Source organism: Symphalangus syndactylus, chromosome 4 (genome assembly GCF_028878055.3).
Source record: "Symphalangus syndactylus isolate Jambi chromosome 4, NHGRI_mSymSyn1-v2.1_pri, whole genome shotgun sequence".
Lineage (NCBI taxonomy): Eukaryota > Metazoa > Chordata > Mammalia > Primates > Hylobatidae > Symphalangus > Symphalangus syndactylus.
Window position 1 is genome coordinate 73,758,809 of NC_072426.2, and position 27,996 is coordinate 73,786,804.

The 27,996-nt window shown below is 38.0% G+C and overlaps 1 protein-coding gene across 1 annotated transcript in view; it reads left to right on the top strand.

The window, feature by feature from the left end:
* CCDC7 (coiled-coil domain containing 7) overlaps positions 1-27,996 on the top strand; it is a 434,096-nt gene that overhangs the window by 180,467 nt on the left and 225,633 nt on the right. The window contains 2 exon segments of the mRNA XM_063637339.1: positions 10,371-10,644; positions 11,557-11,629. Coding sequence (XP_063493409.1) covers positions 10,371-10,644; positions 11,557-11,629 — 347 coding nt within the window.

Here is a 27,996-nt window from a genome sequence, read left to right on the forward strand (position 1 = left end):
CTTTTTGATGCTGTCCAGATGATGCCTGCTTCTCCAAATTTATCTGAATAACAGGGCCCTGGATCATTTAAAGTTATCTTTAATCAGGTATGCCTAGACAACATGTAATGTTTCTTCGGTGTTGATCAGTCATCAGTGTGATATAATATCTGGAGATTGCTAGTAATGCACATTTTACTAGGTTTTGTCCCACATTGAAAATGTATAACAGGAATTAAAACATTCTCAAGAAGGATTATTAAAGGTATATATACTAATCTTGGCATATCTTGCCAAATCCTCATCTACGTATGTGTGTCAGTAGTGGCAGCAATTTATTCTATAGCTTGTGTAATGACAGAGACTGGAGTAAATAGAGCTGTTTCTTTCTTTGTTTAAGTTTCAGTAGTCCACTATGGAGTGTCTAGTACTAGTTTTTTTTTTTTTTCTTAACCAAACAGACTAGCATTGCATAGTGCATCCATTACATTTTGTTTGAAAAATATCTTATTTTTATGCTTCCTATATGAAATATTATGGACTGATCTTGCCAGTTCAGAGAGGTTTTCACCATGTGCTTGGCCAGCCATTATGGAGGTTATCAATAGATAATTATCCAACTAATATGGCTGTGTACCTGTTCTCGGTTTAATAATTCAGAATGTCCTTATCAATTACATAATCTGAGAAAGAAACAGCAAACAGTATTAATATAGAGTACAAAAATAGTAGCCTTGTGTGTTAGGGTTCCCCAAGACTACTCCCCTCACTAGGACAGCTCACAGCACTCATCATATAGTCATTACAATGACCATGATTTATTACATAAAAAGGATGCAAAGCAAAATGAGCAAAGGGAAAATGTGCATGGTAAAAATCCAAAAGAAACATCCTACTTAATCTGAGATTATGGTGTCCCATAATTCCATAGCTACCTGATCTCTATAGCCATTCTCACTGAGAACAAGCAATTTGTTCTTTCTTGAGTTTTTAAGACTATATAAGACATGGACACTGAGATATTGGCCATTTCAACTTAGTAATTTGTCTGGTATAAGGCTTCCAATGGGGTTATTTCCCACTTCAGTGGTAGCCCAAACTCTCTGTTTTTCAAAAGCTATAACATACACGAGTCACATACCAGTAGCTACACGTAACAAGGTTTATTGAGAAAAACTTACAAGCAGAATAGCGAGCAGAGCACATTGCAATATTGCAGATATCAATGAAGGACCTTGAGAGTCTCTGCCAAGCTACCAAGTGGGGAAGGGAGATATTAACTGAGGCCATTCAGAAACATGTTTGTCATTCTCATTAACTGATAACTTTTTTTTATAGTATGAGAATAGTTTTTCTTTTATCCTATATAATTTCCCCATAATTTGAGTTCCATTTCTGATTATTTCAGTAATAGCATTGCTGGTGGAGCTAGATGTAGCTAGTCAACATTGTCAGCATAAGAATTATTTACACATTTACAAACCATTTCTAAGCAGTCCATCAACCTAATTTTCTTTAAGTTAATAATTTCAAGTATTTTAACCTTTTATCTTTTCGAAGCTCTTAGTCATCTTGGATTTTGACTGAATCTTTAAAATTTTTTGACTTTCTTTTCAGTTGAGCCTAAAACTAGTCACTATGAATATTTTGATCAACATTAATTGTACTTTTTAAAAACTATCAAAATATTTATAACTTTTGACTTTTATAACACCTATATTGAAATTTTTCTATAAAATTGATTTTTATTTATTTTTTATTTTATTTTATTATTATTATACTTTAAGTTTTAGGGTACATGTGCACAACGTGCAGGTTTGTTGCATATGTATACCTGTGCCATGTTGGTGTGCTGCACCCATTAACTTGTCATTTAGCATTAGGCATATCTCCTAATGCTATCCCTCCCCCCTCCCCCCACCCCACAACAGTCCCAGGTGTGTGATGTTCCCCTTCCTGTGTCCATGTGTTCTCATTGTTCAATTCCCACCCATGAGTGAGAACATGTGGTGTTTGTTTTTTTGTCCTTGTGATAGTTTGCTGAGAATGATGGTTTCCAGTTTCATCCATGTCCCTACAAAGGACATGAACTCATCGTTTTTTATGGCTGCATGGTATTCCATAGTGTATATGTGCCACATTTTCTTAATCCACTCTATCGTTGTTGGACATTTGGGTTGGTTCCAAGTCTTTGCTATTGTGAATAGTGCCGCAATAAACATACGTGTTCATGTGCCTTTATAGCAGCATGATTTATAATCCTTTGGGTATATACCCAGTAATGGGATGGCTGGGTCAAATGGTATTTCTAGTTCTAGATCCCTGAGGTATCGCCACACTGACTTCCACAATGGTTGAACTAGTTTACAGTCCCACCAAGAGTGTAAAAATGTTCCTATTTCTCCACATCCTCTCCAGCACCTGTTGTTTCCTGACTTTTTAATGATGGCCATTCTAACTGGTGTGAGATGGTATCTCATTGTGGTTTTGATTTGCATTTCTCTGATGGCCAGTGATGATGAGCATTTTTTCATGTGTTTTTTGGCTGCATAAATGTCTTCTTTTGAGAAGGGTCTGTTCCTATCCTTCGCCCACTTTTTGATGGGGTTGTTGGTTTTTGTCTTGTAAATTTGTTTGAGTTCATTGTAGATTCTGGATATTAGCCCTTTGTCAGATGAGTAGGTTGCAAAAATTTTCTCCCATTCTGTAGGTTGCCTGTTCACTCTGATGGTGGTTTCTTTTGCTGTGCAGAAGCTCTTTAGTTTAACTAGATCCCATTTGTCAATTTTGGCTTTTGTTGCCACTGCTTTTGGTGTTTTAGACATGAAGTCCTTGCCCATGCCTATGTCCTGAATGGTATTACCTAGGTTTTCTTCTAGGGTTTTTATGGTTTTAGGTCTAACATGTAAGTCTTTAATACATCTTGAATTAATTTTTGTTTAAGGTGTAAGGAAAGGATCCAGTTTCAGCTTTCCACATATGGCTAGCCAGTTTTCCCAGCACCATTTATTAAATAGGGAATCCTTTCCCCATTGCTTGTTTTTGTTCAGGTTTGTCAAAGATCAGATAGTTGTAGATATGTGGCATTATTTCTGAGGCCTCTGTTCTGTTCCATTGTTCTATATCTCTGTTTTGGTACCACTACCATGCTGTTTTGGTTACTGTAGTCTTGTAGTATAGTTTGAAGTCAGGTAGCGTGATGCCTCCAGCTTTGTTCTTTTGGCTTAGGATTGACTCGGCAATGTGGGCCCTTTTTTGGTTCCATATGAACTTTAAAGTAGTTTTTTCCAATTCTGTGAAGAAAGTCATTGGTAGCTTGATGGGAATGGCATTGAATCTATAAATTACCTTGGGCAGTATGGCCATTTTCACGATATTGATTCTTCCTACTCATGAACATGGAATGTTCTTCCATTTGTTTGTATCCTCTTTTATTTCATTGAGCAGTGGTTCGTAGTTCTCCTTGAAGAGATCCTTCACATCCCTTGTAAGTTGGATTCCTAGGTATTTTATTCTCTTTGTAGCAATTGTGAATGGGAGTTCACTCATGATTTGGCTCTCTGTTTGTCTGTTATTGGTGTATAAGAATGCTTGTGATTTTTGTACATTGATTTTGTATCCTGAGACTTTGCTGAAGTTGCTTATCAGCTTAAGGAGATTTTGGGCTGAGCTGATGGGGTTTTCTAGATATACAATCATGTCATCTGCAAACAGGGACAATTTGACTTCCTCTTTTCCTAATTGAATGCCCTTTATTTCCTTCTCCTGCCTGATTGCCCTGGCCAGAACTTCCAACACTATGTTGAATAGGAGTGGTGAGAGAGGGCATCCCTGTCTTGTGCCCGTTTTCAGAGGGAATGCTTCCAGTTTTTGTCCATTCGGTATGATATTGGCTGTGGGTTTGTCATAGATAGCTCTTATTATTTTGAGATACATCCCATCAATACCTATTTTATTGAGAGTTTTTATCATGAAGGGTGGTTGAATTTTGTGAAAGGACTTTTCTGCATCTATTGAAATAATCATGTGCTTTTTGTCATTGGTTCTGTTTATATGCTGGATTATGTTTATTGATTTTCGTATGTTGAACCAGCCTTGCATCCCAGGGATGAAGCCCACTTGATCATGGTGGATAACCTTTTTGATGTGTTGCTGGATTCGGTTTGCTAGTATTTTATTGAGGATTTTTGCATCAATGTTCATCAAGGATAGTGGTCTAAAATTCTCTTTTTTTGTTGTGTCTCTGCCAGGCTTTGGTATTAGGATGATGCTGGCCTCATAAAATGATTTAGGGAGGATTCCCTCTTTTTCTATTCATTGGAATAGTTTCAGAAGGAATGGTACCAGCTCCTCCTTGTACCTCTGGTAGAATTCAATTGTGAATCCATCTGGTCCTGAACTTTTTTTGGTTGGTAAGCTATTAATTTTTGCCTGAATTTCAGAGCCTGTTATTGGTCTATTCAGAGACTCAACTTCTTCCTGGTTTATTCTTGGGAGGATGTATGTGTCGAGGAATTTATCCATTTCTTCTAGATTTTCTAGTTTATTTGCGTAGAGGTGTTCATAGTATTCTCTGATGGTAGTCTGTATTTCTGTGGATTCGGTGGTGATATCCCCTTTGTCATTTTTTATTGCATCTATTTCATTCTTCTCTCTTTTCTTTATTAGTCTTACTAGCGGTATATCAATTTTGTTGATCTTTTCAAAAACCAGCTCCTGGATTCATTGATTTTTTGAAGGTTTTTTTGTGTCTCTATTTCCTTCAGTTCTGCTCTGATCTTAGTTATTTCTTGCCTTCTGCTAGCTTTTGAATGTGTTTGCTCTTGCTTCTCTAGTTCTTTTAATTGTGATTTTAGAGTGTCAGTTTTAGATCTTTCTTGCTTTCTCTTGTGGGCATTTAGTGCTATAAATTTCCCTCTACACACTGCTTTGAATGTGTCCCAGAGATTCGGGTATGTTGTGTCTTTGTTCTTGTTGGTTTCAAAGAACATCTTTATTTCTGCCTTCATTTCGTTATATACCTAGTAGTCATTCAGGAGCAGGTTGTTCAGTTTCCATGTAGTTGAGTGGTTTTGAGTGAGTGTCTTAATCCTGAGTTCCAGTTTGATTGCACTGTGGTCTGGGAGACAGTTTGTTATAATTTCTGTTCTTTTACATTTGCTGAGGAGTGCTTTACTTCCGACTATGTGGTCAGTTTTGGAGTAGGTGTGGTGTGGTGCTGAAAAGAATGCGTATTCTGTTGATTTGGGGTGGAGATTTCTGTTGATGTTTATTTGGTCTGCTTTGTGCAGAGCTGAGTTCAATTCCTGGATATCCTTGTTAACTTTCTGTCTCGTTGATCTGTCTAATGTTGACAGTGGGGTGTTAAAGTCTCCCATTATTATTGTGTGGGAGTCTAAGTCTCTTTGTAGGTCACCAAGGACTTGCTTTATGAATCTGGGTGCTCCTGTATTGGGTGCATATATATATTTAGGATAGTTAGTTCTTCTTGTTGAATTGATCCCTTTACCATTATGTAATGGCCTTCTTTGTCTCTTTTGATCCTGTTGGTTTAAAGTCTGTTTTATCCGTGACTAGGATTGCAACCCTTGCCTTTTTTTGTTTTCCATTTGCTTGGTAGATCTTCCTCCATCCCTTTATTTTGAGCCTATGTGTGTCTCTGCCCATGAGATGGGTTTCCTGAATACAACACACTGATGGGTCTTGACTCTTTATCCAATTTGCCAGTCTGTGTCTTTTAATTGGAGCATTTAGCCCATTTACATTTAAAGTTAGTATTGTTATGTGTGAATTTGATCCTGTCATTGTGATGTTAGCTGATTATTTTGCTCGTTAGTTGATGCAGTTTCTTCCTAGCCTCGATGGTCTTTACAATTTAGCATGTTTTTGCAGTGGCTGGTACCGGTTGTTCCTTTCCATGTTTAGTGCTTCCTTCAGGAGCTCTTTTAGGGCAGGCCTGGTGGTGACAAAATCTCTCAGCATTTGCTTGTCTGTAAAGGATTTTATTTCTTCTTCACTTATGAAGCTTAGTTTGGCTGGATATGAAATTCTGGGTTGAAAATTAATTTCTTTAAGAATGTTGAATATTGGCCCCCACTCTCTTCTGGTTTGTAGAGTTTCGGCTGAGGGATCCACTGTTAGTCTGGTGGGCTTCCCTTTGTGAGTAACCCGACCTTTCTCTCTGGCTTCCCTTAACATTTTTGCCTTCATTTCAATTTTGTGAATCTGACAATTATGTGTCTCGGAGTTGCTGTTCTTGAGGAGTATCTTTGTGTCATTCTCTGTATTTCCTGAATTTGAATGTTGGTTTGCCTTGCTGGATTGGGTAAGTTCTCCTGGATAATATCCTGCAGAGTGTTTTCCAACTTGGTTCCATTCTCCCCATCACTTTCAGGTACACCAATCAGATGTAAATTTGGTCTTTCCACATAGTCCCATATTTCTTGGAGGCTTTGTTCGTTTCTTTTTATTCTTTCTTCTCTAAACTTCTCTTCTCGCTTCATTTCATTCATTTTGTCTTCCATCGCTGATACCCTTTCTTCCAGTTGATCGCATCGGTTACTCAGGCTTGTGCATTCGTCACGTAGTTCTCGTGCCTTGGTTTTCAGCTCCATCAGGTCCTTTAAGGACTTCTGTGCATTGGCTATTCTAGTTATCCATTCATCTAATTTTTTTTCAAAGTTTTTAACTTCTTTGCAATGGGTTCGAACTTCCTCCTTTAGCTCGGAGTAGTTTGATCATCTGAAGGCCTTCTTCTCTCAACTCGTCAAAGTCATTCTCCATCCAGCTTTGTTCCATTGCTGGTGAGGAGCTGTGTTCCTTTGGAGGAGATGCGGTGCTCTGATTTTTAGTTTCCAGTTTTTCTGCTCTGTTTTTTCCCCATCTTTGTGGTTTTATCTACCTTTGGTCTTTGATGATGGTGACTTACAGATGGGTTTTTGGTGTAGATGTCCTTTCTGTTTGTTAGTTTTCCTTCTAACAGACAGGACCATCAGCTGCAGGTCTGTTGGAGTTTACTGGAGGTCCACTCCAGACCTTGTTTGCCTGGGTATCAGTAGCGGTGGATGCAGAACAGCGGATATTGGTGAACCGCAAATGCTGCTGCCTGATCGTTCCTCTGGAAGTTTTGTCTCAGAGGAGTACCCGGCCTTGTGAGGTGTCAGTCTGCCCCTACTGGGGGGTGCCTCCCAGTTAGGCTGTTCAGGGGTCAGGAACCCACTTGAGGAGGCAGTCTGCCAGTTCTCCGATCTCAAGCTGTGTGCTGGGAGAACCACTACTCTCTTCAAAGCTGTCAGACAGGGACATTTAAGTCTGCAGAGGTTATTGCTGTCTTTTGTTTGTCTGTGCCCTACCCCCAGAAGTGGAGCCTACAGAGGCAGGCAGGCCTCCTTGAGCTGCGGTGGGCTCCACCAGGTTTGAGCTTCCCAGCTGCTTTGTTTACCTATTCAAGCCTGGGGAATGGTGTGCTCCCCTACCCCAGCCTTGCTGCCACCTTGCAGTTTGATCTCAGACTGCTGTGCTAGCAATGAGCGAGGCTCCGTGGGCATAGGACCCACCGAGCCAGGTGTGGGATATAATATCCTGGTGTGCTGTTCGTGAAGCCAGTTGGAAAAGCACAGTATTAGGGTGGGAGTGACCCAATTTTCCAGGTGCCGTCTGTCACCGCTTTCTTTGACTAGGAAAGGGAATTCCCTGACCCCTTGCGCTTCCCGGGTGAGGCGATGCCTCGCCCTGTTTCAGCTCATGCACGGTGGGCTGCACCCACTGTCCTGCCCCCACTTTCTGACACTCCCCGGTCAGATGAACTTGGTACCTCAGTTGGAAATGCAGAAATCACCCATCTTCTGCATTGCTCACGCTGGGAGCTGTAAACTGGAGCTGTTCCTATTCGGCCATCTTGTCTGCACCCCACTAAAATTGATTTTTAGATTCATCTTAGTTTGTACTGTATTACACATTTTGGGTCCTAGATATTTTTGTTTTTCTTCTATATAGGAATACGTTCCACATCTTGTATTATTGCAGATAAGAATATCAATATTTTATTAGTATTTTATTGGTAATTTGTCTCATATTTGCATTGATAATTAAAAATTCAGTGTAACATCAATACCTGTGAGAGTTTTTTTCCCTAAGGGGTGAGGGTATGGGTTGGGGGTTGTGTTGACATTTTAGAAAATAGATGGAGTTAAGGAAATTTCCAGAAAAAGAAAGTATTGGAAAGAAAAAAAAATAGGGCAGTTTGAAAAAGAAGGTATTAGAAAGAAAAAAAAAAAATAAAGAGGTCAGTTTCGGCAGTTATCATTCAGTGACATTTTCCATTTTGCCTGATTTAAGAATTATGAAGTATCCATGATTATATGCATAACAGATAGTGCTCTTGTACATCTATTTGCTTAGTAAGAAAAGGATGCAATGCTCAGATCTTCAGAGTTAACAAATGCTTTTGCAAGCGGGAAGAGATACACTCTTTATACCACTTCAGTGATGTTGAAGACTGTCACGTAGAGTGCTGTCAATATGCTTATATAAAAGCTGCTAAAATACATGCTCATAATTAGACTATTATATGGTAGTATTTAGACATGGAGTGATTATTAGAGAGTCTTAATCTAAAGCAGACAGTGAATAACACAAATTTAGTAAGATTTATAAACTATATTTTGGTTGTTTTTGGCAATTCACCAAATAATTGGGAGGGTGAAAATAACTTGCTTTATTATTATTTTCTTTGTGGCTATAGGCTGCCTTCTACAGTCATCATTGCTGTTGTCCTCCTCCTCCTCCTTCAACTCGTCCTCTTCCTTCTCCTCTTTCTCCTCTTTCTCTTCCTCCTCCTTCTCCTTCTCCTTCACCATCTAATCAGTAGGGCTTTGAAAGTATTTCCACATCTCTTTGACTGACACAAGCTTGAATACAGCATTGCTTGCACACCTTCCTAGTAGTTTTTATTCCTGACCCCCTCAGCGGAAGTATCATGGTTGTTATGCTGTGGTTCCTTATGGTTGCAAGAGACAATAGAAGTGGGGAATGCCTGAATGTGGGAATATGGTTATAAATGAACAGTATATTAGCATTTAAGGCATTGTTCTTTGTATTGCCACATATTTTCTCTATTGTTATAAGAAAATTGCCTGTGTAGAATCAAGTGATTAATGATGTCCCCTAATAACCATTTCAGAATCTTTAAAAACATTTTGCTTTCTATTTTTAGCTATGTGATAATATTAGTTTTGGGGTGGTGGTTTGTGAATAACTGTAACAAATAGTCTCCAGATGAGTTTTAGACTTTATTTTAGAACTAATCATCTTAAATTCAAATACCTAATAGAACTAATAAATCAGGTTGGAGAATGAGATGCCATCCTTAATTTAGGATAGGAAGCCAACTATTCTCTTTACTTTTAATATGATAGTTTGCTTTATAATGCCACTACAAAAGTCTGTCATAAATTCTATGTTTTTTTAAACTGTCAGCACTATATATATATATATATATATGCTTTTTTTTTCAGAGCTGTCCTCTCCACCCCACTCCCCTTTTTTATAACCCAAACTTTGCAGTTTAAAATTCATTCTAAACTAACAAACGTAGGATAGGTGGCAGTAGGTACATTGAAAAATTTTGCTTCTGTGAGACCAAACTTCAAATTATTTTAAACACTTTGCAACAAACCTTAGGCAAATTATGTCAACTAGGATAATAGCTGTTCAAAACAAAATGCATCAAATTCTGTTGCATTTCATAGGACTAGGAAAGCTTTGTTAAATTTTCATATAGTTTAATCAGTTAAATTATCATCTAAACTAGAATGTTGGGACAACAAGCAAAAACTGGGATTGTGCATCCAAACTGTGACACCTGGTTACCCTAGTTCTGGAATCTGGAAAGCTGATCCTTTGGCAACTGGTGGAGAACAAATATCCCTTATCTTAAAGAAAACTAACTCAGAGCTTGGGAAGTTGACTTTGGTGAAAGATGGTGATCTTTTAATGTCAAAGCGACTGTGGAGATATTTTAATTTTCATTCTGAAATAAAATTGTGGAAAAATAATTTTGGAATAAATGTGACTAAAGGGTAAATCTCCAAAACCATCCTATGTTCTACTTTGGCTGAGTAAATTTTTCTTGTTCTGTGGCTTATGACCTTGAATAATGATTATATTGGAGTATTTCAAATGATTTCCTTCGTATTATGTATCCCTTTAAGTCACAGGACATATGTTACTATCTCAACTTGTTACCTAGCATCAATTTCATATTGGAATTACCATAAATTAATGAGTAATTATAATTACTTAATATCCTTATATATTATTAAAATGATTCTTCAGTTGCAAATAAAATGGTCTTCACGTAATCTAATACCAGATGTTTTATAATTCTAAAGCTCAGAGAAGAAACGATCTAGCCCTGCTATTTCAGATCTTTCACAGATCCTTAAGTCTCAAGATGAATCAGCATTTTTAGAGAGTTCAAATGAAGTTTCAGTTGCTGAAAACCAATCCTATAAATCTCCATCAGAGACCCATGATAAATCACTTACAACACTATCATCCAGCAAAGAAGTTCAAGATTCACTGTCTGTTGGAACATTGGCTCAAAAAAACGAAACAGTGATATCACCATTTATTTTGCCCCCTGTTCTTACAGAAAGTAAAAAGGTATGATATATATAGAAACTTGAAAGCTGTTTATTTCATATTGCTCCTTCAATAAATAAATGCTAACCCATTTAAATGGGTTAAAAATTCAACATTTTCTTATTTCAAGAGAATTAAAGTTTGCCTTTTAACACAACCCACTTTATATTTAGAATGCTGAAAGTAATATTTGGGAATCTAAGTAATATTCTTAACTTATAAAAATTGTTTCATATTGATTAAAAAGTTGTGGGTTACATTTTAGTTTTAATGGTAATGTAAAAGATATGTCATTCTGAGATAAGGGAAATTTTCATAGTTTTCAGCTTCATCTACAAAAAAATATTTTTATACAATAAGATGATTGTAAAAGCAAACTAATTTTGAAATAATTTTATATAGGTCTGCAAACAAGACCTAGACAATTTTTAGAATTGCTTTTGTTAAAAAGCATTTAATTAGGAAATTCTGCGGGCAAAAATTCTGGGGAAAAGAGAAAAGATAAAAGGGCTGTACATATTTGTCGTGTATCCATAATATATTTTTATCATACAATTTATTAAAGTATTCCTGTAATAATAATTTTGTAAGCCATTTGAGTTCTTCTAAAGATTAAAACAGACTAAAATATAAATCTAAACAAGAATCTTAATAATTATTAACACTATTTGCTTAGAACTATTTGCGAGGGAAAAATCACGATATTGCTTGGGCACCCTCCTTGCTATTCAGTGTTCCCAATTGCCTCTCAGGTCCATTAATTGTTCTGACTTTTTAATTTGATACATTCAGGAAATAATGAAAAATAAAATGTTTCTGCAATGACATTGTAGATGAGAGCAAAAAGCTAGCTCTTTTTCTTAAAGCAGGTAATTAAATATCAGTCTTGATATATATAATTTCTAATTACTTATTACAACTTTTGTTATTAAGGCTGATGTTTCAGAAGAACAATTACAAAAGATGACTGAAGAACAAACTTACCAAGCAGCAGAAAAATCTCAAGGTAAAAAGATTCTGTTTTGGAAGATGAAAATGTGATTGAATGATTATGTGTTCCCATGATATAATTATAAATAAATGAGGGGAAAACATTATTAAATATACAAACAACTTGTTAGGGAGTCACTGGATAGCATACAAATATAACAACAATTATATAAAAATTATCTTGTTGGGCGGGCGTGGTGGCTCACGCCTGTAATCCCAGCACTTTGGGAGGCCGAGACGGGTGGATCACGAGGTCAGGAGTTCGAGCCTAGCCTAACCAACATGATGAAACCCTGTCTCTATTAAAAATACAAAAATTAGCTGGGTGTGGTGGTGCGTGCTTGTAATCCCAGCTACTCAGGAGGCGGAGGCAGGAGAATCGCTTGAACCCAGGAGGTGGAGGTTGCAGTGAGCCGAGATCACGCCACTGCACTCCAGCCTGGGTGACAGAGTGACACTTCATCTAAAAAAAAAAAAATTGGTGAGTTGTCATTATATTACTTAGAGAGTCTATTTTAACTAAGATCTGTGTAAAGGGGAAGCAGTAGCTTTATCTCAAGCAAATAATAGTATGTGGTGTTATGAATTCTTAATATGACACCCAAAATTAATCTGAGCATAGCAGAAAAAAAGATGATTTCTGTATACGTAATATTTTTGCTAGGTTATTTAGGTGTTTGATATACGGTTAAAAGCAAAGATAATTTTTTTCTTCCTTTCCAACATATATAATGTTAGTATTCAATCAATATTTTATTGCATTGACCTAAACTTAATTTTTTTTTTTTTTTTTTTGAGACAGAGTCTCACTCTGTCACCCAGGCTGGAGTGTAGTGGCATCATCTCGGCTCACTGCAAGCCCCACCTCCCGGGTTCACGCCATTCTCCTGCCTCAGCCTCCCAAGTAGCTGGGACTACAGGTGCATGCCGCCACACCCAGCTAATTTTTTATATTTTTAGTAGAGACGGGGTTTCACCATGTTAGACAGGATGGTCTCGATCTCCTGACCTTATGATCCGCCCGCCTTGGCCTCCCAAAGTGCTGGGATTATAGGCGTGAGCCACCGCGCCCGGCCAAATTTTTTTATTATTATTATATTTTAAGTTCTGGGATACATGTGCAGAACGTGCAGGTTTGTTACATAGGTATACATGTGCCATGGAGGTTTGCTGCACCCATCAACCCATCATCTACATCAGGTATTTCTCCTAATGCTACCCCTCCCCTAGGCTCCCACCTCCCGACAGGCCCCAGTGTGTGATGTTCCCCTCCCTGTGTCCACGTGTTCTCATTGTTCAACTCCCACTTATGAGTGAGAACATGTGGTGTTTGGTTTTCTGTTCTTGTGTTAGTTTGCAGAGAATGATGGTTTCCAGCTTCATCCACGTCCCTGCAAAGGACATGAACTCATCCTTTTTATGGCTGCATAGTATTCCATGGTGCATATGTGCCATATTTTCTTTATCCAGTCTATCATTGATGGGCATTTGGGTTGGTACCAAGCCTTTGCTATTGTGAACAGTGCCACAGTAAACATACGTGTGCATGTGTCTTTATAGTAAAGTGATTTAGAATCCTTTCGGTATATACACAGTAATGGGATTGCTGGGTCAAATGGTATTTCTAATTCTAGATCCTAGAGGAATCGCCACACTGTCTTCCACAATGGTTGAACTAATTTACACTCCCACCAACAGTGTAAAAGCATTCCTATTTCTCCACGTCCTCTACAGCATCTGCCGCTTCCTGACTTTTTAATGATCACCATTCTAATTGACGTGAGATGATATCTCATTATGGTTTTGATTTGCATTTCTCTAATGACTAGTGATGATGAGCTTTTTTCATGTTTGTTGGCCGCACAAATGTCTTCTTTTGAAAAGTGTCTATTCATGTCCTTCACCCACTTTTTGATGGGGTTGTTTGTTTTTTTCTTGTAAATTTGTTTAAGTTCCTTGTAGGTTCTGGATATTAGCCCTTTGTCAGATGGATACTTTGCAAGATTGTTCTCCCATTCTGTAGGTTGCCTGTTCACTCTGATGATAGTTTCTTTTGCTGTGCAGAAACTCTTTAGTTTAATTGGATCTTATTTGTCAATTTTGGCTTTTGTTGCCATTGCTTTTGGTGTTTTAGTCATAAAGACTTTGGCCATGCCTATGTCCTGAGTGATATTGCCTAGGTTTTCTTATAGGGATTTTATGGTTTTAGGTCTTATGTTTAAGTCTTTAATCCATCTCGAGTTAATTTTTGTATAAGGTGTAAGGAAGGGATCCAGCTTCAGCTTTCTGCACATGGCTAGCCACATTTTCCAACACCATTTATTAAATAGGGAATCCTTTCCCTGTTGCTTGTTTTTGTCAGGTTTGTCAAAGATCAGATGGTTGTAGATGTGTAGTGTTATTTCTGAGGCCTCTGTTCTGTTCCATTGGTCTATATATCTGTTTTGGTACCAGTACCACGCTGTTTTGGCTACTGTAGCCTTGTAGTATAGTTTGAAGTCAGATAGTGTGATGCCTCCAGCTTCATTGTTTTTGCTTGGGATTGGCATTGACCTAAACTTTTAAGACAAAATTAAATGGCTGTAGTGGAGGATACAGGAGCGACACTCTTCTATTGTGTTTTGAAGTGGAAATGCCTCTGTTTGACCTGTGATGATCCATTGTCTGTGCTAAATATTTATTATTATCTAAAGACGTTTTCTTTTATCCCAGCAGTCAAGTTGAACTGAATTAATCTAGTTAAAATTTTCAAAATATGAAGTATGTGTAACATAAAATGTATCATTTTAACCATCTTTATGCAATTCAGTGGCATTAATTATGTTCACAATGTTGTGCGACCATCGCTAACACCTATTTCCACAACTTTTCATCACTCCAAAAGGAAACTCATTAAGCAATAACTCTCATTCCCCGCGTTTTCCTCCATTTTGGGTTGCTGTAACACAATACCACAGACTGGCTAATATAAAGAAAAATCTATTTTTTACAGTTCTGAAGGCTGGGGAGTCCAAGGTCAAGGGACCTGCCTCTGGCTATAGCCTTCTTGCTGCATCATCCCATGGCAGAAGGTGGAAGGGCGAGACAGCATGAGAGAGCAACAGAGAGAGGAAGGGGGACAAACTCAGGAACCCACTTTATGATAACTAACTCCCTCCTACAATAATGGCATTAATCTATTCATAAGGATGAAGCCCTCATGACCTAATTTTGTCTTAAAGAGCCTAACTCTCAACATTGTTGCACCAGGGATTAAGTTTCTAGTATATGAACTTTAGGAGCCACGTTTAAATCAAAGAACACACTGATTTGTATTCTGTAACTGCTGAATTTATATGTTAACTCTAATGTTTTTGTGGGGAACCTTTGAAATTATATATATATATATATATATATATACGAATCATCTGTGAATAAAGATAGTTTTACTTCTTCCTTCCCAATTTGTATGCCCTTTGTTTCTTTTTATTTTCTAATTTCTCTGGCTGAATCTTTTAGTACAATGTTGAATAACAGTGATGAAAGCAGACATCCTCATTTTTTCCTTAAGAGGAAAATTTTCAGTCTTCCACAATTGGATATTATTATGGTTTGAATGTATACCCTAAAAGTTCATGTGCTGGAAACTTGGTCCCCATTGTAGCAGTGTTGACAGGTGGGACCTTTGGGAGTTGATTGGGTCATGGAGGCCCTGCCACATGAATAAATTAATCCATTCATAGATTAATGGGTTATCAAGAGAATGGGTCTTCTATAAAAGTCAGTTTGTCTGTCTCTTGTGAGCTTCTTCGCCATGTGATGCCCAGAACGGCCTCAGCACTCTGCAGAGAGAGTTCCTACCAGCAAGGAGGCACTCCTCCGATGTGGCTCCTCAACTTTGAAATCCCCAGCCTTCAGAACTGTAAGCAATAAATGTCTTTTCTTTACAAATTACCCAGTCTCAGGTATTCAGTTATAGCAATAGAAAATGGACTAAGGCAGGTATATTAGGTGTGGGTTTTTATAAATGTGCTTTATCATGTTGTGGAAGTTTTCTTCTATTCATAGTTTTGTGAGAGTGTTTTTTAAACCATGAAATGGTAACAGATTTTGTCACATGCATTTTTTTGCATCAGTTGAGATGAGATGATCATGTGGCTTTTTCCATTGTTCTATTAATGTGGTGTATTATACTGAGTGATTTTCCTAGTTTGAACCACACTTTCATTCCTGGGATAAATCCTACTTGGTCTTGGTGTATGATTCTTTTAATATGCCATTAGTCTATTTTTCTAGTATTTTTTGAGAAGTTTTGCATCTGTATCATAAGGATATTGCTCTATATGTTTTTAAAAATAATGTCTTTTTCTGGTTCTAGTATCATGGTAATGTTGGTCTTATTCTGTAAGTTTTCCCTATTCTTTTATTTTTTGGAAGAGTGTGAGGAGGATTGGTGTTAAATCTTCTTTAAATGTTTCATGGAATTCATCAGTGAGGCCATCTGGTCCTAGACATTTCTTTATTGAAAGGTTTTTGATTACCGGTTCAATTTTCTTACTAGTTATAGGTCTATTCAGATTTTCTTTTTTAAATTTTTAGTTTATAATTTTTTTCTGGGTGCATAGTTGGTGTATATATTTATAGGGAATATCAGATATTTTGATACTGGCATATAATGTGTAATAATCACAGTAGGGTGAATGGGGTATCCGTCAACTCAAGTATCTATCCTTTGTGTTACAAATAATCCAATTATACTTTCTTAGTTATTTTAAAATGTATAAATAAATAATTATTGACTATAGTCACCCTATTGTGCTATCAAATACTAGACCTTATTCATTCTTTCTGTTTTTGTGTACTTATCCTCATTTCCCCCACTATGCTTACCAGCCTCTGGTTAACCATCCTTCTATTCTACTCTCAGTGTCCATCCATGAGTTCAATTGTTTTAATTTTTAGCTCCCACAAATAAGTGAAAACATGCAGTTTGTCTTTCTGTGCCTGGCTTATTTCACTTAACATAATGTCCTCCAGTTCCATCTATGTTGTGCACATAAACAGGATCTCATTCTTTTTATGGCTGAATAGTCCTCCATTGTGTATATGTACCACATTTTCTTCATTCATCTGCTGCTGGACACTTAGGCTGCTTCCAAATCTTGGCTATTTCATTATTTTGAATGTTCTAAGACTTGTTTTGTGGCCTAACAAATGGTCTATGCTTGAGAATAATCCATGTGCTGAGGAGAAAAATGTGTATTCTGGTGCCACTGAAAGAAATGTTCTGTAAATATCTATTTGGTTTATAGTATAGATTAAGTACGAGGTTTCTTTGTTGATTTTCTGTCTAGAGGATCTGTCTAATGCTGAAAGTGAGGTGTTGAAGTCTCCAACTGTTATTGTATTTGGGTCTATGTCTTTCTTTAGCTTTAATAATATTTGCTTTATAAACTGTGGTGCTCCAGTTTTGGGTACATATATATTCACAATTGTTATATTATCTTGTTAAATTTACCCCTTTATCATTACATAATGCTCCTCTTTGTCTCTTCTTATAGTTTTTATCTTGAAATGTATTGTGTCTGATATAAGTGTTGCTACTCCTGCTGATTTTTTTGGTTTCCATTTGCATGGAATATGCTTTTTTTCATCCCTATGCTTTCAGTCTATGCATATCCTTATAGGTGAAGTGTGTTTATTGTACTCAACCAATCATTGGATATTGATTTTTTGCAAATCTATTCAGCTACTCTGTATCTTTTGATTGGACAGTTTAGTCTGTTTACATTCAGTGTTGTTATTGATTCTAAGGACTTACTCTTGCCATTTTGTTATTGCTTTTCTGGTTGTTTTGTGGTCTTCTCTTCCTTCTTTCTTCCCTTTTTGTCTTCCTTTTAGTGAAGGTGATTGTCTCTGGTGGCATGTAGTCATTGTTTTTTATTTTTTGTGGGTCCATTGTATATATTTTTAGATTTGAGGTTACCATGAGGCTTGCAAATCATATAACCCATTATTTTAAACTGATGATAACTTAACACTGATTGCACAAACAAATAACTACAACAGCAAAAACAATCAAAAAGGAAACTAGCAAAAACTCTACACTTTAACTTCATTCCCCTGCTTTTTAACTTTTTGATTTTTCTCTTTATGTCTTATTGTTAACTATGTCTTGAAAAGTTGTTGTAGTTCTATTTATTTTTAATTGGTTCATTATTTAGTCTTTCTACGTAAGAGTATTTTACACATCACAATTATAGTGTTATACTATTCTGTGTATTTCTGTCTGCTACTACCTGTGAGTTTTATACCTTCAAATGATTTCTTATTGTTCATGAATGTCCTTTTCTTTCAGATTGAAGAACTCTTTTTAGCATTTCTTATAGGACAGGTCTGGTGTTGATAAAATCCCTCAGCTTTTGTTTGTCTGGGAAGGTCTTTATTTTTCCTTTATGCTTAAAGCATATTTTGCCAGATATAATATTCTAGGGTGAAAGTCTTTTTCCTTCAGCTCTTTAAATATGTCATACTACTCTCTCCAGGCCTGTAAGATTTTCACTGAAAAGTCTGCTGCCAGATGTATTTGAGCTCCATTGTATGTTACTTGTTTTTTTGCCTCTTGCTGCTTTTAGGATTCTTTCTTTATCCTTGATCTTTGGGAGTTTGATTATTAAATGCCTTGAGGTAGTTTTCTTTGGGTTAAATCTGCTACTATAACATTCTCGTTCTTGAATATTGATCTCTTTCTCTAGGTTTGGGAAGTTCTCTGTTATTATCTCTTTGAATACACTTTTTACCCCTATCTCCCTCTTTCTACCTCCTCTTTGAGGCCAATAACTCTTAAATTTGCCATTTTGATGCCAATAATCCTTCAATTTGCCCTTTTTGGCCTTTGCAGCTAATAACACTTAAATTTTCCCTAATTTATAGATCTTGTAGGCATGCTTCATTGTTTTTTATTCTTTTTTCTCCTCTGACTGTGTATTTTCAAATAGCCAATCTTGAAACTCTCTAATTTTTCTTCTGCCTGATCAGTTCTGCTATTAAGGACTCTGATGCATTATTCAGCATGTTCATTGCATTTTTCAATTCTAGAATTAGGGAAAAATTTAATTCTAGAATTAGGAAAAATTAAGTGTTATTAGCTGCAAAGGCCAAAAAGGGCAAATTTAAGGATTATTGGCATCAAAATGGCAAATTTAAGAGTTTTTGTTAGTTTCCTTTTTGCTTGTCTTTTTGTTTGTGCAATCAGTGTTATCATCAGTTTAAAATAATGGGTTATATCATTTGCAAGCCTCATGGTAACCTCAAATCTAAAAATATATTAATGGATACACAAAAAATAAAAGCGAGTAATTACTACATGCCACCAGAGAATATCACCTTCACTAAAAGGCAGAGGAGTCTCACCAGCACCACCACAGGCCCATGGGGAGCACTGCCAGGGTATTACCTGTGTTTATTTAAGGACCAAGGGCTCTTCAGTTAGCTTTTGGTGAATGCTGCCAGGCCTTGGATTCACTCTTCAGGACAGCAGGCTCCCATCTGTCCCAGGATAGGTCCAGAAATGCCATCTAAGAGCAAAGGTCTGGAATTGGAGATCTCAAGAAAGCACTTGGTGCTCTTTCTCACTGTGAGCGACATGGTACCTAAGCTGTTTTTTGGTTCTTATGAAGGTCTTTTTTTGTGTTTAGTTAGTTGTCAAATTTGGTGTTCATATGGAGAGGACTATCTGTGGAAGCATCTATTTAGCCATCTTGCTCCACTTCCTCTATAGTTCAGATTTTCTATTTCTTCATGATTCAGTCTTAGTAGGTTGGTGTTTCTATGAATTTATTCATATCACCTCGGTAATCCAATTTTTGTTCTACAGTTGTGCATTGTATTTTCTTATAATCCTTTTTAGTTTATAAAATTATAATGTTTCTTTTTCATTTCTGATTTTAGTTGAGTCTTCTTTCTTTTATTCAATCTAGCTAAATGTCTCAATTTTGTCAGCCTTTTCAAAGAGCCAATTCTTGATTTCATGGATTTTACCTATTGTTTTTCTGTTTACTTCATTTATCTCTGATTTTACCTTTATTAATTTTTCTGCTAGCTTTGGGTTTAGGTTGTCCTTTTTCTAGTTTTTTTTTTAAGGCATAAAGTTAGGTTGTTTATTTGAGATTTTCTTTTTGTGTGTCTACAGCTCTAAATTTCATTTTTTGTACAACTTTCACTGCATCTTATAAGTTTTAGGTAAATTTTTATTTTTGTTTTCATTTGTTACAAGATTTTTTTTTTATTTTACTTTAAGTTCTAGGGTACATGTGCACCATGTGCTGGTTTGTTACATATGTATACATGTGCCATATTGGTGTGCTGCACCCGTTAACTCGTCATTTACATTAGGTATATCTCCTAATGCTATCCCTCCCCGCTCCCCCCACCCCACCCCCCGGCAGGCCCCAGTGTGTGATGTTCCCCACCCTGTGTCCATGTGTTCTCATTGTTCAATTCCCACCTATGAGTGAGAACATGTGGTGTTTGGCTTTCTGTCCTTGCAATAGTTTGCTCAGAATGATGGTTTTCAGCTTTATCCATGTCCCTGTAAAGGACATGAATTCATCCTTTTTTATGGCTGCATAGTATTCCATGGTGTACATGTGCCACATTTTGTTAATCCAGTCTGTCATTGATGGACATTTGGGTTGGTTCCAAGTCTTTGCTATTGTGAATAGTGCCGCATTAAACATACGTGTGCATGTGTCTTTATAGCAGCATGATTTATAATCCTTTGGGTATATGCCTAATAATGGGGTGGCTGGATCAAATGGTATTTCTAGTTCTAGATCCTTGAGGAATCACCACACTGTCTTTCACAATGGTTGAACTAGTTTACACTCCCACCAACAGTGTAAAAGCATTCCTATGTCTGTACATCCTCTCCAGCACCTGTTGTTTCCTGACTTTTTAATGATCGCCATTCTAACTGGTGTGAGATGGTATCTCATTGTGGTTTTGATTTGCATTTCTCTGATGGCCAGTGATGATGAGCATTTTTTCATGCATCTGTTGGCTACATAAATGTCTTCTTTTGAGAAGTGTCTGTTCATATCCTTGGCCCACTTTTTGATGGGGTTGTTTGGTTTTTTTTTTTTTGTAAATTTGTTTACATTCTTTGTAGATTCTGGATATTAGCCCTTTGTCAGATGGGTAGATTGTAAAAATTTTCTCTCATTGTGTAGGTTGCCTGTTCACTCTGATGGTAGTTTCTTTTGCTGTGCAGAAGCTCTTTAGTTTAATTAGATCCCATTTGTCAATTTTGGCTTTTGTTGCCATTGCTTTTGGTGTTTTAGACATGAAGTCCTTGCCCATGCCTATGTCCTGAATGGTGTTGCCTAGGTTTTCTTCTAGGGTTTTTATGGTTTCAGGTCTAACATTTAAGTCTTTAATCCATCTTGAGTTAGTTTTTGTATAAGGTGTAAGGAAGGGGTCCAGTTTCAGTTTTCTGCCTATGGCTAGCCAGTTTTCCCAACACCATGTATTAAATAGGGAATCCTTTCCCCATTGCTTGTTTTTGTCAGGTTTGTCAAAGATTGGATGGTTTACATATGTGGCATTATTTCTGAGGCTTGTGTTCTGTTCCATTGATCTATATATCTGTTTTGGCACCAGTACCATGCTGTTTTGGTTACTGTAGTCTTGTAGTATAGTTTGAAGTCAGGTAGCATGATGCCTCCAGCTTTGTTCTTTTGACTTAGGATTGTCTTGGCAATGCGGGCCTTTTTTGGTTCCATATGAACTTTAAAGTAGTTTTTTCCAATTCTGTGAAGAAAGTCATTGGTAGCTTGAAGGGGATGGCATTGAATCTATAAATTACCTTGGGCAGTATGGCCATTTTCACGATATTGATTCTTCCTATCTATGAGCATGGAATGTTCTTCCATTTATTTGTGTCCTCTTCTATTTCGCTGAGCAGTGGTTTGTAGTTCTCTTTGAAGAGGTCTTTCACATGCCCTGTAAGTTGTATTCCTAGGTATTTTATTCTCTTTGAAGCAATTGTGAATGGGAGTTCACTCATGATTTGGCTCTCTGTTTGTCTGTTATTGGTATATAGGAATGCTTGTGATTTTTGCACATTGATTTTGTATTCTGAGACTTTGCTGAAGTTGCTCATCAGCTTAAGGAGATTTTGGGCTGAGATGATGTGGTTTTCCAAATATACAATCATATCATCTGCAAACAGGGACAATTTGACTTCCTCTTTTCCTAATTGAATACCCTTTATTTCTTTCTCTTGTCTGATTGCCCTGGCCAGAACTTCCAAAACTAAGTTGAATAGGAGTGGTGAGAGAGGGCATTGCTGTCTTGTGCCAGTTTTCAAAGGGAACGCTTCCAGTTTTTGCCCATTCAGTACGATATTGGCTGTGGGTTTGTCATAGATAGCTCTTATTATTTTGAGATATGTCCCATCAATACCTAGTTTATTGAGAGTTTTTAGCATGAAGGGCTGTTGAATTTTTTCAAAGGCCTTTTCTGCATCAGTTGAGATAATCATGTGGTTTTTGTCTTTGGTTCTGTTTATATGATGGATTATGTTTATTGATTTGTGTATGTTGAACCAGCCTTGCATCCCAGGGATGAAGCCACCTTGATCGTGGTGGATAAGCTTTTTGATGTGCTGCTGAATTTGGTTTGCCAGTATTTTATTGATGATTTTTGCATCAATGTTCATCAGGGATAATGGTCTAAAATTCTCTTTTTTTGTTGTGTCCCTGCCAGGCTTTGGTATCAGGATGATTTTGGCCTCATAAAATGAATTAGGGAGGATTCCCTCTTTTTCTATTGATTGGAATAGTTTCAGAAGGAATGGAACCAGCTCCTCTTTTTACCTCTGGTAGAATTCGGCTGTGAATCCATCTGGTCCTGGACTTTTTTTGGTTGGTAAGCTATTAATTATTGCATCAATTTCAGAGCCTGTTATTGGTCTATTCAGGGATTCAGCTTCTTCCGCATTTATTCTTGGGAGGGTGTATGTGTCGAGGAATTTATCCATTTCTTCTAGATTTTCTTTTTTTTAATTTTTTTAGTTTTTTTTTTATTATTGTACTTTAAGTTTTAGGGTACAGGTGCACAATGTGCAGGTTTGTTACATATGTATACATGTGCCATGTTGGTGTGCTGCACCCATTAACTCATCATTTAGCATTAGGTGTATCTCCCAATGCTATCCCTCTCCTCTACCCCCACCCCACAACAGTCCCCGGAGTGTGATGTTCCCCTTCCTGTGTCCATGTGTTCTCATTGTTCAATTCCCACCTATGAGGGAGAACATGTGGTGTTTGGTTTTTTGTCCTTGTGATAGTTTACTGAGAATGATGATTTCCAGTTTCATCCATGTCCCTACAAAGGACATGGACTCATCCTTTTTTATGGCTGCATAGTATTCCATGGTATATATGTGCCACATTTTCTTAATCCACTCTATCGTTGTTGGACATTTGGGTTGGTTCCAAGTCTTTGCTATTGTGAATAGTGCCGCAATAAACATATGTGTGCATGTGTCTTTATAGCAGCATGATTTACAGTCCTTTGGGTATATACCCAGTAATGAGATGGCTGGGTCAAATGGTATTTCTAGTTCTAGATCCCTGAGGAATTGCCACACTGACTTCCACAATGGTTGAACTAGTTTACAGTCCCACCAACAGTGTAAAAGTGTTCCTATTTCTCCACATCCTCTCCAGCACCTGTTGTTTCCTGACTTTTTAATGATGGCCATTCTAACTGGTGTGAGATGGTATCTCATTGTAGTTTTGATTTGCGTTTCTCTGATGGCCAGTGATGATGAGCATTTTTGCATGTGTTTTTTGGCTGCATAAATCTCTTCTTTTGAGAAGTGTCTGTTCATATCCTTTGCCCACTTTTTGATGGGGTTGTTTTTTTCTTGTAAATTTGTTTGAGTTCATTGTAGATTCTGGATATTAGCCCTTTGTCAGATGAGTACGTTGCAAAAATTTTCTCCCATTTTGTAGGTTGCCTGTTCACTCTGATGTTGGTTTCTTTTCCTGTGCAGAAACACTTTAGTTTAATTAGATCCCATTTGTCAATTTTGGCTTTTCTTGTCATTGCTTTTGGTGTTTTAGACATGAAGTCCTTGCCCATGCCTATGTCCTGAATGGTATTGCCTAGGTTTTCTTCTAGGGTTTTTATGGTTTTAAGTCTAACATGTAAGTCTTTAATCCATCTTGAATTAATTTTTGTTAAAGGTTTAAGGAAAGGATCCAGTTTCAGCTTTCTACATATGGCTAGCCAGTTTTCCCAGCACCATTTATTAAATAGGGAATCCTTTCCCCATTGCTTGTTTTTGTCAGGTTTGTCAAAGATCAGATAGTTGTAGATATGTGGCATTATTTCTGAGGACTCTCTTCTGTTCCATTGATCTATATCTCTGTTTTGGTACCAGTACTATGCTGTTTTGGTTACTGTAGCCTTGTAGTATAGTTTGAAGTCAGGTAGCATGATGCCTCCAGCTTTGTTCTTTTGGGTTAGGATTGACTTGGCAATGCGGGCTCTTTTTTGGTTCCATATGAACTTTAAAGTAGTTTTTTCCAATTCTGTGAAGAAAGTCATTGGTAGCTTGAAGGGGATGGCATTGAATCTGTAAATTACCTTGGGCGGTATGGCCATTTTCACGATATTGATTCTTCCTACCCATGAGCATGGAATGTTCTTCCATTTGTTTGTATCCTCTTTTATTTCATTGAGCAGTGGTTTTTAGTTCTCCTTGAAGAGATCCTTCACATTTCTTGTAAGTTGGATTCCTAGGTATTTCATTCTCTTTGAAGCAATTGTGAATGGTAGTTCACTCATGATTTGGCTCTTCTTCTTGATTTTCTAGTTTATTTGCGTAGAGGTGTTCATAGTATTCTCTGATGGTAGTTTGTATTTCTGTAGGATTGGTGGTGATATCCCCTTTATCATTTTTTATTGCGTCTATTTGATTCTTCTGTCTTTTCTTCTTTATTAGTCTTGCTAGTTGTCTATCAATTTTGTTGATCTTTTCAAAAAACCAGCTCCTGGATTCATTGATTTTTTGAAGGGTTTTTTGTGTCTCTATCTCCTTCAGTTCTGCTCTGATCTTAGTTATTTCTTGCCTTCTGGTAGCTTTTGAATGTATTTGCTCTTGCTTCTCTAGTTCTTTTAATTGTGATGTTAGGGTGTAAATTTTAGATCTCTGCTTTCTCTCGTGGACACTTAGTGCTATAAATTTTTCTCTACACACTGCTTTAAATGTGTCCCGGAAATTCTGGTATGTTGTGTGTTTGTTCTCGTTGGTTTTAAAGAACATCTTTATTTCTGCCTTCATTTCACTATATACCTAGTAGTCATTCAGGAGCAGGTTGTTCAGTTTCCATGTAGTTTAGTGGTTTTGAGTTAGTTTCTTAATCCTGAGTTCTATTTTGATTGCTCTGTGGTCTCAGAGTCAGTTTGGTATAATTTCTGTTCTTTTACATTTGCTGAGGAGTGCTTTACTTCCAACTATGTGGTCAATTTTGGACTACGTGTGATGTGGTGCTGAAAGGAATGTATATTCTGTTGTTTTGGGGTGGAGAGTTCTGTAGATTTCTATTAGGTCCACTTGGTGCAGAGCTGAGTTCAATTCCTGGATATCTTTGTTAACTTTCTGTCTCGTTGATCTGTCTAATGTTGACAATGTGGTGTTAAAGTCTCCCATTATTATTGCGTGGGAGTCTCAGTCTCTTTTTAGGTCTCTCAGGACTTGCTTTATGAATCTGGGTGCTCCTGTATTGGGTGCATATATATTTAGGATACTTAGCTCTTCTTGTTGAATTGATCCCTTTACCATTATGTAATGGCCTTCTTTGTCTCTTTTGATCTTTGTTGGTTTAAAATGTGTTTTATCAGAGACTAGGAGTGCAACCTCTGCCTTTTTCTATTTTCCATCTGCTTGGTAGATCTTCCTCCATCCCCTTATTTTGAGCCTATATGTGTCTCTGCACGTGAGAAGGGTCTCCTGAATACAGCACACTGAGGGTCTTGACTCTATCCAATTTGCCTGTCTGTGTCTTTTAACTGGAGCATTTAGCCCATTTACATTTAAGGTTAATATTGTTATGTGTGAATTTGATCCTGTCCTTATGATGTTAGCTGGTTATTTTGCTTGTTAGTTGATCCAGTTTCTTCCCAATATTCACGGTCTTTACAATTTGGCATGTTTTTGTCGTGGCTGGTACCGGTTGTTCCTTTCCATGTTTAGTGCTTCCTTCAGGAGATCTTGTAAGGCAGGCCTGGTGGTTACAGAATCTCTCAGGGTTTGCTTGTCTGTAAAGTATTTTATTTCTCCATCACTTATGAAGCTTATTTTGGGTGGATATGAAATTCTGAGTTGAAAATTAATTTCTTTAAGTATGTTGAATATTGGCCCCCACTCTCTTCTAGCTTGTAGAGTTTCTGCCAAGAGATCCGCTGTTAGTCTGGTGGGCTTCCCTGTGTGGGTAACCCGACCTTTCTGGCTGCCCTTAACATTTTTTTTTTTTTTTTTTTTTTTTGAGATGGAATCTCGCTCTGTTGCCCAGGCTGGAGTGCAGTGGTGCAATCTCGGCTTACTGCAAGCTCCGCCTCCTGGGTTCATGCCATTCTCCTGGCTCAGCCTCTCCAAGTAGCTCAGACTACAGGTGCCCACCACCACGCCCGGCTAATTTTTTGTATTTTTAGTAGAGACAGGGTTTCACCTGGTCTCGATCTCCTGACCTCGTGATCCACCCGCCTCGGCCTCACAAAGTGCTAGGATTACAAGCGTGAGCCACCATGCCCGGCTAACATTTTTTTTTTTTTCATTTCAACCTTGGTGAATCTGACAATTATGTGTCTTTGGTTTGCTCTTGAGGAATATCTTTGTGGCATTCTCTGTATTTCCTGAATTTGAATGTTGGCCTGCCTCACTAGGTTGGGGAAGTTCTCCTGGATAATATCCTGCAGAGTGTTTTCCAACTTGGTTCCATTCTTCCCGCCACTTTCAGGTACACCAATGAGACGTAGATTTGGTCTTTTCACAGAGTCCCATATTTCTTCGAGGCTTTGTTCATTTCTTTTACTCTTTTTTTCTCTAAACTTCTCTTCTCGCTTCATTTCATTCATTTGATCTTCAATCACTGATAACGTTTCTTCCATTTGATCAAATCGGCTACTGAAGCTTGTGCATGTGTCATGTAGTTCTCGTGCCATGGTTTTCAGCTCCATCAGGTAATTTAAGGACTTCTCTGCATTGGTTATTCTAGTTAGCTATCCGTCTACTCTTTTCAAGTTTTTTAGCTTCTTTGTGATGGGTTCGAACATCCTCCTTTAGCTTGGAGAAGTACATTATTACTGATCATCTGAAGTCTTGTCTCGACTCATCAAAGTCATTCTCCATCCAGCTTTGTTCTGTTGCTGGCGAGGAACTCTGTTTCTTTGGAGGAGAAGAGGTGTCTGATTTTTAGAATTTTCAGCTTTTCTGCTCTGGTTTCTCCCCATCTTTGTGATTTTATCTACCTTTGGTCTTTGATGATGGTGATGCCCGATGGGGTTTTGGTGTGGGTGGCCTTTCTGTTTGTTAGTTTTCCTTCTAACAGTCAGTACCCTCAGTTGCCGGTCTGTTGGAGTGTGCTGGTGGTCCACTCCAGACCCTGTTTGCCTGGGTATCCAGCGGAGGCTGCAGAACAGCAAATGTTGCTGTGTAATCCTTCCTCTGGAAGCTTCGTCTCACACGGGCACCCGGCCTTTTGAGGTGTCAGTCGCCCCCCTACTGGGAGGTGCCTCCCAATTAGGCTCCTCAGGGGTCAGGGACCCACTTGAGGAGGCAGTCTCTCTGTTCTCAGATCTTAAACTCCAAGGTGGGAGAACCACTACTCTCTTCAAAGCTGTCAGACAGGGACGTTTAAGTCTGCAGAAGTTTCTGCTGCCTTTTGTTCAGCTATGCCCTGCCCCGAGAGGTGGAGTCTACAGAGGCAGGCAGGCCTCCTTGAGCTGTGGTGGGCTCCACCCAGTTGGAGCTTCCTGACTGCTTTGTTTACCTGCTCAAGCCTCAGCAGTGGTGGATGCCCCACCCCCAGCCTCACTGTTGCCTTGCAGTTTGATCTCAGACTGCTGTGCTAGCAGTGAGTGAGGCTCCACAGACGTGGGATCCTCCGAGCCAGGCACGGCATATAATCTCCTGGTATGCCATTTGCTAAGGCCATTGGAAAAGCACAGTATTAGGGTGGGAGTGTCCCGATTTTCCAGGTACCATCTGTCACGGCTTTCGTTTGCTAGGAAAGGGAATTCCCTGACCCCTTGAGCTTCCAGGGTGAGGCGATGCCCCACCCTGCTCCATGGGCTGCACCCACTTGTCTGGCACACCCCAGTGAGATGAACCCG